Source organism: Belonocnema kinseyi, chromosome 6 (assembly GCF_010883055.1).
Source record: "Belonocnema kinseyi isolate 2016_QV_RU_SX_M_011 chromosome 6, B_treatae_v1, whole genome shotgun sequence".
In the NCBI taxonomy this organism is placed as follows: Eukaryota; Metazoa; Arthropoda; class Insecta; order Hymenoptera; family Cynipidae; genus Belonocnema; species Belonocnema kinseyi.
The window spans coordinates 125,536,105-125,552,581 of NC_046662.1; the positions used below are offsets into that span (position 1 = coordinate 125,536,105).

Below are 16,477 nucleotides of genomic sequence, written 5' to 3' on the forward strand. Positions count from 1 at the left end.
CGTTAGAGGGTTAATTCCTTCGGAACCACCCCTGGACAATTGTCTGAGACTGCTTATTTATTTTTGTCACTATATCCAGCAGAAACCCTTGGTACAGAGGCCCTCTATCCGCAACCGGAGGACGCATTCGGTGGCTTTGTCATAATCCCTTATGGAGATGACATAAAATTTCACGGAGAAACTCGAGTGCGAAGTACGAGATAGCTGATGAGAATGTGATCGTTAAAGCCGACGAAGGTTTAAAAAAAGAGAATTTAGAATCACCAAGTTACTGTTGTCGATGCTTTTACATTTAGTTCTAAAAAGTCTAAGCACAAATGTCGAGTACGTAGCGAGGGTTAATTGCATTATGGAGCGCGATTTAAACACATTATCTAGCGCGAAGTACGGGATAAATATATTATCGAGCGCAAAGCTCGAGGAACAACAGTCACTTCTCTTTAAAGGTTATGCTTTTTAGACATGAATAATTTGTACTTAGTGACTCGAATACGGCACAACAGGAGTGGATCGAATATGACACACTCTTTATTGACAAAATGTCACAGTTAAGCATCATTCAACTGTTTTAATGTTAACAAGAATAGATTCATGTATTCACATACTTATTCCATTTTCTGTGATGGATCCTACACTTTGCCAGAGGAGAAATATTGCGTAGAGTGTACTACCTAAAACGTGATCCCAGAGTTATTGCAAAGGAGCATTCCAGCCCTATGGATGTGCGACGTGATGAAAATATGCTCGTTAAAGATAAAAGAGCTTTAACAATAGAGAATTCATATTAAAAAAATTACAGTTGTCGACGCTTTGACCTTTAATTTTAAAAGGCCTGCATTTAAATGTGGGGGAAATACAAACACTGACCTCATAGAGCGAGTCAAATACATTATCGAGCTCGAAGCTCAAAAACCAACACTTGCTATAGAAAAAGTGTTATGTATATGGAGGAAAGGGGGATAAAAATTTCAGGAAAAAGCGTTACGTAATATTTGTTCAGTCGGCAAAGCACATATATTTTACATTAACGTCTTCAAGCTTGTTCGCGTTAAGCACCTTAGGCTTTTAAATGACTATTCAGTTATTACGCTAGTATTTTTTTTCTGAGTTTTTAGGCTTTAGAGCCACCTAACTTGAATTTTCTAGCTGATAGTAGGCAGGCTTACTGTAGGCTTACCGTTGTAACTGGGCCCATTGGCTTACTGTGTAATTCATAAAAAAAGGAATTTAGAAGCTTATATTTAGTTGAAATCTGTAAATTATAAAGCCTAAAACTTTTTAAAAATATAAATATAAATAAAAGTTTTACTATTTATATGAATTTAGTGCAAGACCTACAAGGAATGATAATTTAATGTTAAAAAAATTCATGAGTATTTTTCATGTTATTAATTACTTAGAAATTAAAACTAAAAATAATATTAAACATGAACTTTTATATTTAAAACAATGTCATTGAGGACTTGAGATATCGAGTAATTTAGTCGTTGCTTTTTCAACATGAATACTTTCGGGGTGTGTTTTGAAATCGTTGACTGAGTTCTCTAAATAAAGGCTCATTGGTCTCTGGGGTAAATTATTGTCATTATCTTGTCTTTCGATTTTAACAGGAATCTGTGGTGCTTTAATTACGTTTATACGGTTCACGGGAAAATTCATTTCCGCAAGCGGATTTTTCATACTGGAATCAGGCCAATTGTTATTAATTTTTTGATGCGTGCCCGTCGCGAAGGGACTTCTCACTGGAGTTGGCGTTTTCATGAGAAATTCTGCTCCTGTATCACTAGATGTGCTTTTGTTATTAATTTCCTTTTTTAACACTTCTTCGTCGTCTTCCTCTTCGCATTCTTCCAGTTCAGGTTCTTCTCTCAGGTCCTCCATTGACTGCAAAAGAAAGTTGTTACTGATTTCTCATAGTTTGCGCTTAAAACATGCATTTATGAAAACACCGCAGGGCGAAGAAAGCACAAATACTTAAAAACATTTTTGAGAAAATGAATTTGATTGGGATAGTGACATACAGTATACACTTAAAAATGGCATTCCAGTTAACGCGATTTTTAGTACATGTATTATAAATTACAACTTTTCTCCTACACGTAATCTAAATGGCTTAATACAAACACTCAAAGAGGGGTATTTTCAGAACATGGTCTGGCTGTTGTTTTTTTTAATTAATTGCAAATATGACGCATTTGATGTGCCTGGGAGCAATCTAACCGCCACCGTGAGTGTACCAATGGTGAACGGAATAACAGCGTGAAAGATTACTCTGTAAACAGTAAGAGGACCCTCAGTGTTATTTTGTTGATTATACTGTAAACAGCTCAAACCCAAGATCGAGCCCAGGATTTTAAATTGAGTGCCTGTTATGTCTCAATCGAGCTTCCTATTATTAGACAATTAAAGTGTGAATCTGTGTTTCATACACAACTGCTTGCATCACAATGCATGTGCTGTTGCTCAGGATCGGTGCACTGTTTTGTTTCAAACAAGATAGTTACATTTTTAACTAAGGGAAATAATTATCAATTAATCGGATGAAGCTCAGAGCATGAATTTTTAACAAAACAGTCCCAGATGCAATCAAATAGTTGAAGATTCTACCAAAAATATGATATGTTAATCAAGAAGATTAATTTATTGCAAGTAAAGATAAATTTTCAAATACTTAGTTTAAGTTTCTATAATGAAAAAAGATTAATTTTTAACAACCAAAAGTATGAATTTTCAACAAAAAAGTTTATTTGGAACCAAATGTTTTTATTTTCTACCAATTTTATATATTTTCCGACAAACGGCCATGAGAGTCACGAAAATCAAGAATTCCGAAGTTTGTGCTTATAACGCGTCAGTCACTATCATCTTTCAAAACTTAGTGAGAAGTCACCTTGAAAATTCTTACTAATTACTAATTTGAATGCTTATAGAACGAGAATTACGACTATAGAAGAAACATAGAACGCAATTTTTGAAAGAAAACACAATTCGCAAATATTTTCAGTTCAGCTCAAAATTCTGAAACAACAAATCAGGGAAAGGGTTCACACAAAACAATAAGTCAGTTAAGACCAATTTAATGTTTAACAAGATCGGGAAACTATTTACTCAATAGATGGCGTAAAGAGATAAGTTTTTAAAATTTGGATTTTTGATCAAACGGTAAAATTATAATTTAAGTTAGTATAATTTATTTAGTTACGCACCATTCTCATATCTGAAATACTCCAGCAATTTACACGTGATTTGGCGGCTATGTTCGACCCATGACAGGCCCGTGACTACAAGATTTAGCAAAATAGAGGAATTAAACAATTGATTTTAATGATTTTATAGACTAGAGTTCAGAACCCTAATTTTCAAAGAAGGGAAAACGAAAGAGAGCACAACGAAAAAAAGTAAAAACGAACACAAATCCTAAATGGCCAGTAAACATGGCCGAATTAAAAATACAATGGGTGCGGTCGTGGGGTTCGTGAACCCAAATTATAAGTGACAAATTACGTGAGTAACCATTGTATTAGTTTTTCTTGAGATGAGATAAGCCCTATTTCTCCATTCATAATCAATCCAGATGGAGAGTTCGGGAACTTATGTGTGCCGGGTTTCGTAAGCTGTTAAGATTTAGAGCACTCGCCAGCGCAAAGTATCAGTACAAGGAAGTTGAGGATTGGTGATATCCCCCGCGCACTAGGCTAAAGTCCTCGACGTAGGAATCCTGGGCGCATTCGCATTGTGGAGCGTTTTACTCTCGGTCTCATCCTCTCTTTCTCTCTTTCTCTCTCTCTCTCGCTCTCTCATTCTTCTCGCCTTCCTAGTCGCCCGCCATCATGTCCGCTGGTTAGTGATGAGCCAAGGTTGATGAAACCTAAGTTGCCTCGGAAAACCGAAGAACCGAATTAATTAATCTTTGTATATATTTTATATTAACATTTAGTGAGTGCTCTGAAATTAAGGCTCGGCCCTCCGCTAAAAATAATTTATGCTGGAAGGTAGAAACTAAAATCGTCGGGGTCAGTGGTTCATGCTTAGTGACACGACAATTCAAAACCTACCGCGTAACATCACCCCCGACCTCAGCCGATGAATAAAGGTTTATTTTTACTAGCAAGGAACATGCGACAAATGGCAATGAGAAAATTAAAGCGGTAGTTCCCGCCCCGAAAACTGAATCCCAGTAGTCTGAGAGCTCTCTGCCTGAGCGTAGTAAACAGGATTTGTAGTGTGGAGAACTCCTAGCTCTGCACACATTTGTTTTATAAATTTATCACAGAACTCGGTAACATCATCAGTGTGCAGAACCTCGAGGGTACCCCATCTCGATATAATTAAATCCTGGAAATTCTTGCTGATATTTGGGCCTTTAGCTGGTCTGGGGGCGACCACCTCAACCCATTTAGTGAACAGGTATTGGAAAACCAACACATAACGGTAATTAGATTTATTTCGCGGAAAAGGGCCCATGATGAACTAAGCAACCACCGTTCAAGGCTGCTCGACAACACGTTGTCCTACCTAAAAGACTGGGCGAGCCTGTTCCACTATGCACCTTTGGCACGATTCGCAATGCCTAACAAACCTAGAGGTGTCTTGGTACACTCCGGTCCAATAGTGCATTGACTCCATTCTTTGGTAACTCTTGTTGATACCCAGATGACCGGATTGGGCTTTTGAGTGAGAATATACTGAAGCACTATCTCGGAACTCCTCGGCAACCACCAATTTCTAGGCATCCGGTTTCGGTAGTAATTCATCGATAACGGGGTTTGGTTTATGTCTATGTAATCTGTCATTTATAACTTTCCTGTCAGAAAAAATCCAAGGATTACACTTCACGGCCTGTACTCGGGTTTGGTACCAAATGTCTTTTATATCTTGTATTTAAAGGTCATCAATTACGAGAGAGGAGATACCTAGCTCCCAATCCTGTAACAATCAGGATAGGGCGTCCAGAGCATAATGTAGGGCACGTTTCCTGTGGATGATCATCTCAAAATCATATTCTAAGAGCTTGAGCTTGAGGAAATCAAATCCATCTTTGGACAACTTTTTTTCAGGTCATAAAAGAAAGAACTAGTTCGTTAAGCAGCGATTTTTGATAATAATTTAAAAAGTGAGCGCATTTTGATCATTTTTGAGACCACTTCTTTGTGAATTTGAACATTTTATGTACAGATATTTCTAGTATTAAAAAGGACAAACAATTTATCCTGCTGACTTTTTCTGATGAAAAGAAAATTCTCCGAGTTAAAGCATTTTCAAAATTTTTTTAATTAATCGAAAATCCCAATTTTAAGCCAAAAAAAGCACGATATGAAAAAAAGGCAGAAAAATAAAAACATTGCTTTTTAAAAGCCCTATATGATTGTTACAACAAATTTTTAGATTTTCCTGGAAAATTGAAAACTCAAATTTTGATTGCACAAAAAATAATTAAAAATTCCATTTTGTGGTCAAAGTATGTAGGATACGAAAAAAAATGACATAACCAAAATTGTTATTCTAACAAAGATCTGCAATTTCGTTAAGAATCACTTCTTGATAGGACGCGTACTTTTTTATTTAATCGTGAAAAATAACATTGAAAATTACAAAATAAATAACAAAATCTGTGGAAAAACGACAAAAGTTACGAGAAAAAGAGATTCGACAAAACCTGTTTGCAAACGTCTGTCGGAAATTGAGCGCACAGCGCGAGTATCACGATGAGAATATGTACCTCAAAGCCTACCGAGCATTGAGAAACTTAATCTTTGATCATACTTAATTAAGTAGACAATTCAGATTATCAAGACGCATAAAAATACTGCCATATAAAAGAGATCATTCTGATAAAATTTTCTTCAAGCATTACAAATGCAAAGAATAAACATCCGAGCACGAAGCGCGAGGTAACCCATTATCGAAGGTAAACATATCATCTTTTTGGTTAAACATTGAACTATTTGATTAAATATGGGACTGTTTTGTTGAAAATTCATGTTTCAAGCTTTAACCGCTTAGTTTATAATTATTTTCTTTGATTAAAAATATAACTGTCTTATTTGAAACAAAATAGTACATCAGTCCTGAGCATCAGCGCATTTATTGTGAAACAAGCAGTTGTGCATGAAAAAAAGATTCAAGAAAAAGGAGATAAAAATGATGAAAGTCTATGGTTGCAGAGGTTTCTGCTTAAAATTCCAGAAAAGGAGTTGCTGAAGAAAAGGTTGCGAATTGCATATCCTTCAAGAGTAATTTTGAAAATGGTATAACTTGCAATTCCACACTTTAGCGATTCAGCAATTTCCAATATTCTTGATGCAGCATCTACCTTCAACATGTTTTGTCGTAAAATCTGAGAAGAGAGAAGAACGATGTATTTTGTTGTGAAAACATTGTGATCACATCCTTTATGTTCACGAGGCATATTTCTTATTTCTTTTTATTTGCTTTTATCTTTCGATAAAGACCAAAATTTCTATCAACCGACTCTAATTCTCTAACAATAGGAAGGTTGAGCGAGACATGGCGGGCATTCACTCTAAAACCTGTGCTCGATCCCGGGTATACGCTGTTTACTGTACGAAAAAAAATTCTTTGCTATTTCGTTCACCATGAGTGAACTCATGGTGGCGGTTCGCTCCTTCCCAGGCGCATAAAATTCATCATATTTTCAATTAATTAGAAAAAAGAACAACAAGACAATTTTTCGAAAAACCTATCTTTGAGAAATTGTATTTAATCATTTAGATTATGTGGTTAAAATATGACATCAAACAATTCATGATTGTAGGAAAAAAGTTGTCATTTGTCATACATAGACTAAAAATCAAGCCTGAAGAATGGCCTTAAGGTTGCAGCAAAACTATCACAACCTCAATCTAGTTCTAGATTTTCCAGGTTGCTGCAAGGTTATTACAAGGTTTATATATAGCAGCAGCAAGGTTGCAACAAAGGTATTACAATATTAAGGCCCTTTATCAAAATGGAAATTGCGTCTGAATTTTGAGGACGCACAATTGAATATTTTTGTCTGATTTTTTGCATAAATCATGTAAATAGCCATATCTCGAATCAAGCATAGCCGGTTTTTCGATAAAATGTTTATATTTTGTTTAATAATTAAAACAGAGAACAATAGCAGTGACACTTAATGATAGCTGTACATGCATATACGCAGCGAGCCTGCTCACACTCGTCAAACTCCAGGCAGCAGACTCCTTGCAGAGTGATGAATGATACGGAACGAATGAATTCGAGCATTGTTATGAGATTTTGGCCAGTCCGAAAAATTGACATTATGAAATCATTGGTTTATTCAATTTCAATTAACTTAATTATTTAATTTATATAATAACAAGAAATTAAAAAAGAAACGTGAAAATCGGTTAATGTTTGCAGTAATGATGTGAATCTTTACATTCTGTGAATCGACACAGCAGTTTTTGAGAAAATTCAGGCTAAGGACTGTGTTTTTTAGAAGTTTTTTCAAATACATAATCCATAATTAGAGTGTTCACAAGCATTTTGTGCATAGGTCTGACTTCTATTATTTATTTAGAGCTTATTATTATAAATTAAGTTATCTTTTGCCGAATGTTTAGTACTTTGGGGAAAAAAACTTAAATAGATTAACATTTTTTTCCCCGTAAACCGAAAAAAATATTATTTTCTGCAATTGATAACACAATCAATGAATGGTTAAAATACTTTCTTGTAAGATATTTATGAATTGAGTACTTGGTTCTTAATTTTTAGGCCGCACGGTTGAATGGTTTGTATTCATTTCATGCATACGCCATCTAGATATGCATATCTTGAAGCACGCAGTGCCGATTTTTCAAAAAAGTTGTTACATTAAAGATTATAATCTAGATTATACCCACGGAAAATGCAAATGCAGCTAATACTGCGCGTTACTACTAATGTTCTTCCCTTTTTGATTGTTAAACAAAATATAAACATTTTATTGAAAAAATTGCTCTACTTGCTTCAAGATATGGTTATTTAGATGAGGTATACAAACAATTAGACAAAATTATTCAATTTTGCGTCCTCAAAATTCAGATGCGATAGCCATATTGATATCCGTAATTACGACAATAGTACACTTTCTTTCTCATGAGATAACGGTGTGTTACAAAAACTTTTATGGTGAAATCGTAGATACATTTACTTTCTATGAACAGAATAAATTTATTTATATAATTACAAAAAAATTAGATAAAAGATTCATGAAAATTGTTTAACGTGTGTTAGATTAAGGGAAGTCTTTGGGGAATTTAGTCTGACTTGTTTAAACAATTATTATTTATTTTCACAAATGTTTCTCCCTGTAAGTCGTAGAAATTGTGAAAGAATATTTTCTTTAGGATATTTGGTACTTTAAAAAAATCACTTGCTTCAACCATTTGCTATGGCGAAAATAGCGAAAATTCTAACCATTTTTATACCAACCCTTGGGAAAAGTATAGAAATAATAAAATAAGTGAAATAAATCATGTAACGGGATATCACGAAAAGTGTAAACATTAATGTAATATTACAAAATTGAAAAATTTTAAAACTACAAAATTAGATAATGTAAAAATCTATTTTAAAAATTACTACAATGTGAAACAAGTTGAATTAAAAAATGTTTATTACGTAGAAGGTATTCAAAAAATTTATTGAATCTATCTAAAATCACAGAAAATTTCACAATAATTGCTAGAAATGAAAATTCCAAAATTTATAATCAGTCTAGAAAATTAATAGCTGTTGCAAACAAAGTTGATAACTTGCATTGTATGAAAAGCCTTGTATCTGAAGAGAAAAGTAATCAAATGAATGTAAATGCATCAAAAATAACTAATAAGGAAAAATGGAATAGGGCATTAGTTCATGTAAATTTTTAATATTTAAATAAACTTGTGAAAAATAAATTAGTTGAAGGATTGCCAGATAAAATTGAAAGCACAGAAATGAAATGTGCAAATTGTATAGAAAGTAAAATGTCGACTGTACCTTTCGAAAATAACAGAACAAAAACTACTGGGATTCTAGAATTAATTCATACTGATTTAACTGGTCCACACAGTATAACTGGTCATGGTGGAGACAAATATTGTTTAATGTTTGTTGATGACTACAGTAAATGCACTAGAATTTTTTGTATCAAAAATGAATCAGAAACTGCGAGTTGTTTAAAAGAATTTTTCAATTTAGTTGAAAATAAATTCAATAAAAAAGTAAAGAAAATACAATGCGATAATGGTGAAGAGTATTTGAACCGTGAAATTTACGATTTTATAAAATCCAAAGGAATAGAATTATTGCCATGCCCACCCTACGTCCATAAATTAAATGGAGTAGCGGAAAGATATAACAGATCTGCAATGGATATGGACAGATTTTTAATGCGTGAAGCCAATATACATAGGCGATATTGGCCCGAAATCATGAAAACGGTTGCGTATTTAAAGAGCCGTACAATTGCGAATACGGCAGAAAAGAAAACTCCGTACGAAATATTCTTTGGTAAAAAACCAAATGTTGATCATTTAAAAATTTTTGGCAGTCGAGTCTTTGTAAGAGTACCAGAAGCTTTGCGAAAAAGTAAATGGGATGATAAAGCGCAGCTAGGTGTATTAGTAGGGTATGTTGAAAATAGATATAGAGTCTTAGTTAATGGTTAAATATTTAATGCTAGACATGTACAAGTAGTTGAAGAAAATATTCAAATAATTTGCTTAAATAAAAATGATGATGAAAAAGGCAGAGATTTGGAAAATAGCGAATCTGTAAATAAATGAAATGAAATACTAGAAAATGAATCGGACATTTATGAAAATGATGTAAATTCAAATAAAATTGATATATTATCTTCTACTCAGAAAAGTTCTTCTACTCAGGAAAGTAAAGATAACAATCAAAATGATCTTGAAATTGATAATGAGTCGGTTAACAAAGATGATAAAACTGTTGATTTAGAAAATAAAATTAGAGAAAATTTAACGGTTAAAAGAACGTCAAATAGAAAAAAAAGTCCAGGAAATAGATTTGGAAATCCAGTGTCACATTTTATTTATGTAAATTATATCGATGCAAATATACCTAACACATTCGAGGAGGCGATAAACTCCAGCGAACATAAACAATGGAAAATTGCGATGGACTCAAGAGATAAAAAGTCTTAAGAAAAATAATACGTGGCAAATTGTTGAAAGGCCAAAAGATAAAAAGTTTATTGATGTAAAATGGGTTTATAAGAAGAAATATAACAATGTGTATAAAGCGAGATTAGTTGTAAGAGGATTTCAACCAAATAAATACATCGAAAATGTTTATTCACCAGTAGGTAAAATGCACACATTGGAAATTTTATTGTCATACAGCTGTAAATGTAATTAATTCATAGAACAAATGGATGTAGAAACAGCCTTTTTGAATGGTAATGTTAAATCAGAAATATACTTAAATGAATCGAAAGGTTATAAAACTGGCGACAATAAAATTTACAAATTGCAAAAAGCACTATATGGACTAAGAGAAAGCCCATGAGCTTGGTATGATTGTTTTAATAAATTTATCGAGAGTTTAAATTTTGTCAGAAGGAATTACGATTATTATTTATATGTAAACAATACAAGCAAAGACCCAATACACATACTAGTTTTCGTAGATGATCTCTTAGTATGTTGCAAAGATCAAAATAAAATTAACAAAGTAAAAGATAATCTGATGGAAAGATTTGCAATGAAAGACTTAGGTAAAATAAGCGAATACACTGGAATTGATATCGATTATTGTAATGATAGAAATAAAATGACCTTAAGTCAAACAAAATATATTGAATCGTTAGGTGTAAAATATAATTTAGAAAATGCCAAACTTTATGATACTCCAATGGAGTCTAACCTAAAACTGGAACAAGCTAGTGATAGTGATGAGAATATGAAGAGGAAGTCGCGGTACGGCACTTGGATTGTGGAACGAGCTGTGAACCAAACCTTCACGTACACTAGAATAAAAAATAGACCGAAGTCGTTAATACGCCTCTCTTCTGCAGCTGTAAGCTCGAACTGACCTTGAAAAGAAGAATTTTCAGGCCGTGTACAATTTGTGACATAAAGCGCACATCGTGGATACAACCAGGTGGAGAGATATAGCGTAAATTATTAAAGTCGATACCAAAGTTGCTACGATCAAACGCATTATAAATATGCGATGCGAATTCTAAAATATTTGTATAAAACTAAGGACTTAAAACTAACCTACTGCAATAATGTTAAGACCGGAATACTGGATTGTATGGTAGATTCTGATTATGCAGACGATAATGTAGGTAGAAAATCTACAACAGGTTTTATAATTAGATTATTTGGAAATTTAATTTTTTGGAAAACACATAAACAAACCACCGTAAAAAAAAGTTCAACTTTCGCCGAATATACTGCCATGTCAGAAGCAGTAACAGAAGTGCTGTTTATAAGAAATTTATCAAGCGATTCATTTAATATAAACTTCGATAAACCAATTAATATGTATGAGGATGACTCAGTTGCAATTGCGATTGCAAAGTCCGGTAACTTTACGAAAAACTCCAAGCACATTGACGCGCAATAATCATAACATAAATGAAAACTACGAAAACGGTATCATTGATATCGTAAAAATAGATTCTCAGTTTAATTAAGCAGATATGCTAAGAAAAAGTCTCGATAAGACAAAATTTATAAAAAATAGAGAAGCGCTTAGATTGATGTAAAATGTTTATTTTCAAAGATCAAGATTATAAATTTAAGGAGGTGTTGTAATATTGAGTAAATATTATAATCTCGATTCATCGCCGAAATGGTACTTGTCGCACTATCTATTGGCCTACGACGATTGTGTACAGCGAGCCAAGCTCCAGCGAGAACGAACGAAATACGCATGCGTCTTTATTATAAGCCCAATATACCGCATCTTTTTTAGTTAGTTACTCTGCGCTTCACCTACCATGTTGACGTGCTGCCAACAGTACTTAATACCTAAAATTAAATATATTTTTACTACTATTATTAACCTTACTGTGTTAATATTTCTCAAACCACTCCTACAACTTAAATTGATGATCCAATCAATTAACTGTAACAGTATGAATGCAATGAATTTGTAACAGACCGTTATATCATAACAATAAAAGTATCATTTTGTCGTTATTACGGATATCAGAATGACAATCGGGTCTGAATTTTGAGACTGCACGGTTGAATAATTTTGTCTAATTTTTTGTATACCTCATCTAAATAACCATATCTTGAAGCAAGTAGAGTCATTCTTTCTATAAAATGTTTATATTTTGTTTAGTAATCAAAAAGTAAAAAACAGTAGTAGTAACGCACATTGTTAGCTGTATATGCATTTTCGACGCGTTTACCCTAGCGGACCGAAGGAACCGAATGGAGACTCTAGAAAGTACCCGCAAAGACCCCATTGGGTCCCCATTCGGTTCCTTTTTAAAAAACTAAAAAAAAACAGCAAAATCAACTTTTAAATTGTTGAAATTCTGATTCTACGTTAAAACTTGCATTAGAAACTTACGGAGTAATCGCAACACTTTTTCTTGCAGCGTTAAACACTTTAAAAAATAAAATACCTGTCATTTACATGAGCTGAAGGCGACTTCAAATGCATCTTCTTTTAGTAGCAGTTAATAAGCGTTCCGCTGGTAACTTTAAGAATGTTCTCTGGGTGTTAGCGCCACGCAGTGGAAACCTCAGAATTAATGAATTATTGACATTTTTTTAAATTTTTAACGCGGCAAAAAAATTATTGCGATTACTCCGTGAGTTTCTAATAGAAAATTTAACGTAGAATCCGAATTTCAACAGTTTAAAAGTTTAGCTTGCAGTTCTTTGAGTTTCTAAAAAAATAACCGAATGGGGACCCAATGGGTTCCTTACGGGTACTTTCTAGAGGCGCCATTCGGTTCCTTCGGTCCGCCAGGGTAATCTAGATTATAATATATAATGCAATAATTTAATTGAAAAATCGTTTCTGCTAACCAAATGAATTTTTCTGTTACAAAGTACTAAATATTCTGCAAAAAATAACTAAATTTAGAATAATAAACTTTAAATTACACAGCCACACAAGAAAAAGTTTTCTGAACTAGGGGTGAGACCATGTTAATTATATATTTTTTTGGGTCACTGAAACCGAATCCGAAGTTCATTTCACCCCATCATGTCAGATTTTCAACATAACCTCAAAAAGCCTTCACAGTAACCCAAAAATGAAAAATAAAGCCGACCTAGCTGGTCAGACGATGTTTGTGATATGTTTTTGGATACTTAAAGTCGAAGTCAGAGTCCATTCCATCTTATATCTTCAGGTTTGTGACATAACTTCTGAAAATCTCATTAATACTAGCTCTTATTATCATGAGAGCTATCTTGTAGGTGTACAAATGACAGGTAGATTTAATTTCGGCCCTTCCCTGTTTTTGAACGATAACGAGTTCTTTTTTGATCGAACGATCTGTGCAAAGGGGTTCCGTTTGCGCTTTCCATCATATTCCTCCGTGTCTTTCTTCAGCATCCAATAAAAATCTGCCATCATATTCTCATCCCATCTCCCTTGGTAATGAGTTCCCATTATTTTGATATCTTGGTGAAACAGTTCGCTAGGGTGTCCCTTATTTAGTGGCCTACAGAAATTTGGCGGTTTTGGAGATGGACGCCCCCTCAGTTTTTTTCTTTTGCAATGAAAACGCTATATATTAAATTTGAACTCAATCAGACGATTGCAAATTCTGCCGCAAGTGGCCTAAAGTAGTGGATTTTTCACGAAATTCGGATTTATCGTTACATTTCGGCAGTTTTCATATCATTAGAGTGCGGAAGCGATTTGAGTATCATAAGGTTTCATTCTGAGTCCATCATTCACTTGTTCACACCTTACGTGCCCTACATATCCTCCCGCGCTCCTCGAAAGCGAATGGGAATACAACGATGGTGGACGACCGCGCTCGATGCTCCTGCTGTGGCTCAGCCGTTGACCGCGGACAACTTTGTGTTTACGTTTCCGGTTCGGTTATACGCGCGTGTTTTCTTCCGGTTCACGATATCTGATTGAAAGTGAGTGAGATGAGTCCAGCGAAAACAAAGCGCAGTAAAAAACTTGTCTACCTGATAGATCACACAATGGAGGCCATAGCAGGTTTTAAGTTGCCTTCGCGGATTCAAGTACTGAGGTTTCTGATCCACCAATTACGGGAATACAATGGGTTTGTGAGCGTTTTTGAAGCATGTAACGCTGCTGCTGATGCTGTGTGTGAATTATGGGAACAAGCTAGAATTCCGACGATGCAAAAGTGTCGCATTGTGAAGAAAACTGCCGATTTACACAAGGAATGGTGAGCTCTGCAAAAAAGTGCTACACGATGGTCAGAACGGCAAGTCCAGCTCAAAGGTTCTTTTAAGAATAAGTTTGAAGACCTCTATGATGTTGCCCATGGCAACACCATGAAAATCACGAAGATACAAGAGGATATCAATTTCCTATTTATTCAGCGGCAGAAGGGGCGGCCTGGCTCGATGTCTTCTGTACGGGATATGAAGCTGCACGGTACGGAGTCGAAAAGCTGGGAAAGGCTGCAGAAAGAAGAGATAAGAAAAACAAAAATGGAAGGTTAAGTACTTAAAGTTTTTATTTTTCAAAAATTACATACTTTTATTACTTTGAAAATATTGAAGGTCACTCGCGTTTTTCAGACAATTGGTACAACTAAGATAAGTGTTAGAAAGTTTACTGCAGTTGTGAGTGCTAAATCTAGTGCACTAAATGTGGATGTCAACACAGTCAATGTTAATAAACGCACACTTCATTGCTTACGTACAAATTTGTAAAAGACAATTGCTGTAAAATTAAAAAAAAATGTTAAGAAAAAATACAGGAGTCTGGCACTAAACTTATTGTTCATTTTGAAGGGAAAAAATGAAATTTTGAGACACTATGCAAGAACGATTACCTGTAGTTGTCACGAGCTACAAAGTTGACGAGCAGCTGCTGGGTGCTCCACTGCTTCAACATGAAACGGGTGAAGCTACTGCCAGCGTCGTTGTACATGTTCTGGAATCATGGAAACTGATTGACAGAATACAGGGCACAAGTACTGATACTACAACTAGCATGATAGGTACATAGAATACGCGACTCTTTGCTGCTATAGCGATAATTTAAAGTAAATGGATTTCTGCCTCACCCCTTTTGTCTTTCGGCAGGTTGTGAAATCGGTGCAGGCGTCATCCTGGAGCGGAAGTTGAACCGAGATCTTTTATACACAGCTTTTCGCCACCAGGTGTTTAAAATCTTCTTAAAGGGTGTCTTTGAAGTTACAGTAGTTGTATCTTGTGGTCCTAAAATTCCTCTTCTCAAGAGATTTCTCGAGGCAGGGAAAGACATAGATTTGTCTTCGTTCAGTGCAGGCTTCGCTGACAGCAGGTCGTCGGATTTCCTGCAACTGTCGAGACAAACCTTATTCACTTTTGTTCTGAGGAAGCTAAATGTAAGTGAAGTTTCTAAAAGTGCTGCACTTACCGTCTCATAACATAAAGAAATCAGTTTACGCATTGCGTAACTTTCATTGAAGGCGAGCCAACCTCGTGATGACTATCGGGAATTTCTGGAATTAGTCTGCATTTTCTTGGGAGGCACGCCTCGACGCGGAATCAAGTTCTCTCCACCTGGTTGTATCCACGATGTGCGCTTTATGTCACAAATTGTACACGGCCTGAAAATTCTTCTTTTCAAGGTCAGTTCGAGCTTACAGCTGCAGAAGAGAGGCGTATTAACGACTTCGGTCTATTTTTTATTCTAGTGTACGTGAAGGTTTGGTTCACAGCTCGTTCCACAATCCAAGTGCCGTACCGTGACTTCCTCTTCTTGAAACAGCTACAACAGTACGCCATTATAAACAAAAAGATCTCCGAAGAAGCTGTAAAGAAATTTTGTCGTCATCTTTGGTACCTTATTCCTGACTGGGCCATTCTTGCTATTTCAGATGAATCAGTTCCTACTGACGTTAAGCGCAGAATGTTTCAATCCCTGCAGGCAGAGAAAACATCCAGTAAGGTTTCAATCGCCTACAAACGCTTATCAGTTCAACCAGAGGAAGTGTCAAGGTTTCTTCTTCTAAACATGAATGATTTTGTGTCCTCGAAATCAATGAAAATCTTCCAAAGTTTTGACTTAAAGACTGATTTTTCGGGAGCGGACTGTTAACAATGGCTAAACACTGAGAATGTCGTAAAAGCGCGTGACATTTTCCGAGATTTTTCTATTACTAACGACTGTGCAACACTCAAGAAGTGTGATGCCTGTGAAGACTTTAGACAAGAAGTTCCTTGCAGCTTAAATTTTGTAGCATTTGTTACTTTGACCTATTTTATGTGATTTTATGCTAGGTTATGAGGTTTTACTGTTTGTATCGAAAGCACTAATGATAAACATTCATTTCTGATACAAA

At 34.9% G+C, this 16,477-nt stretch overlaps 1 protein-coding gene across 1 annotated transcript in view; it reads right to left on the reverse strand.

Moving 5' to 3' along the window:
- Positions 1-1,064: 1,064 nt before the first annotated feature.
- Positions 1,065-16,477, reverse strand: part of LOC117174188 — a 1,286,801-nt gene continuing 1,271,388 nt past the window's right edge. The window contains exon 30 of the mRNA XM_033363042.1: positions 1,065-1,884. Within this exon, the coding sequence (XP_033218933.1) occupies positions 1,453-1,884 (432 nt within the window). The 3' untranslated portion in view covers positions 1,065-1,452. The remainder of the gene's footprint in view (positions 1,885-16,477) is intronic.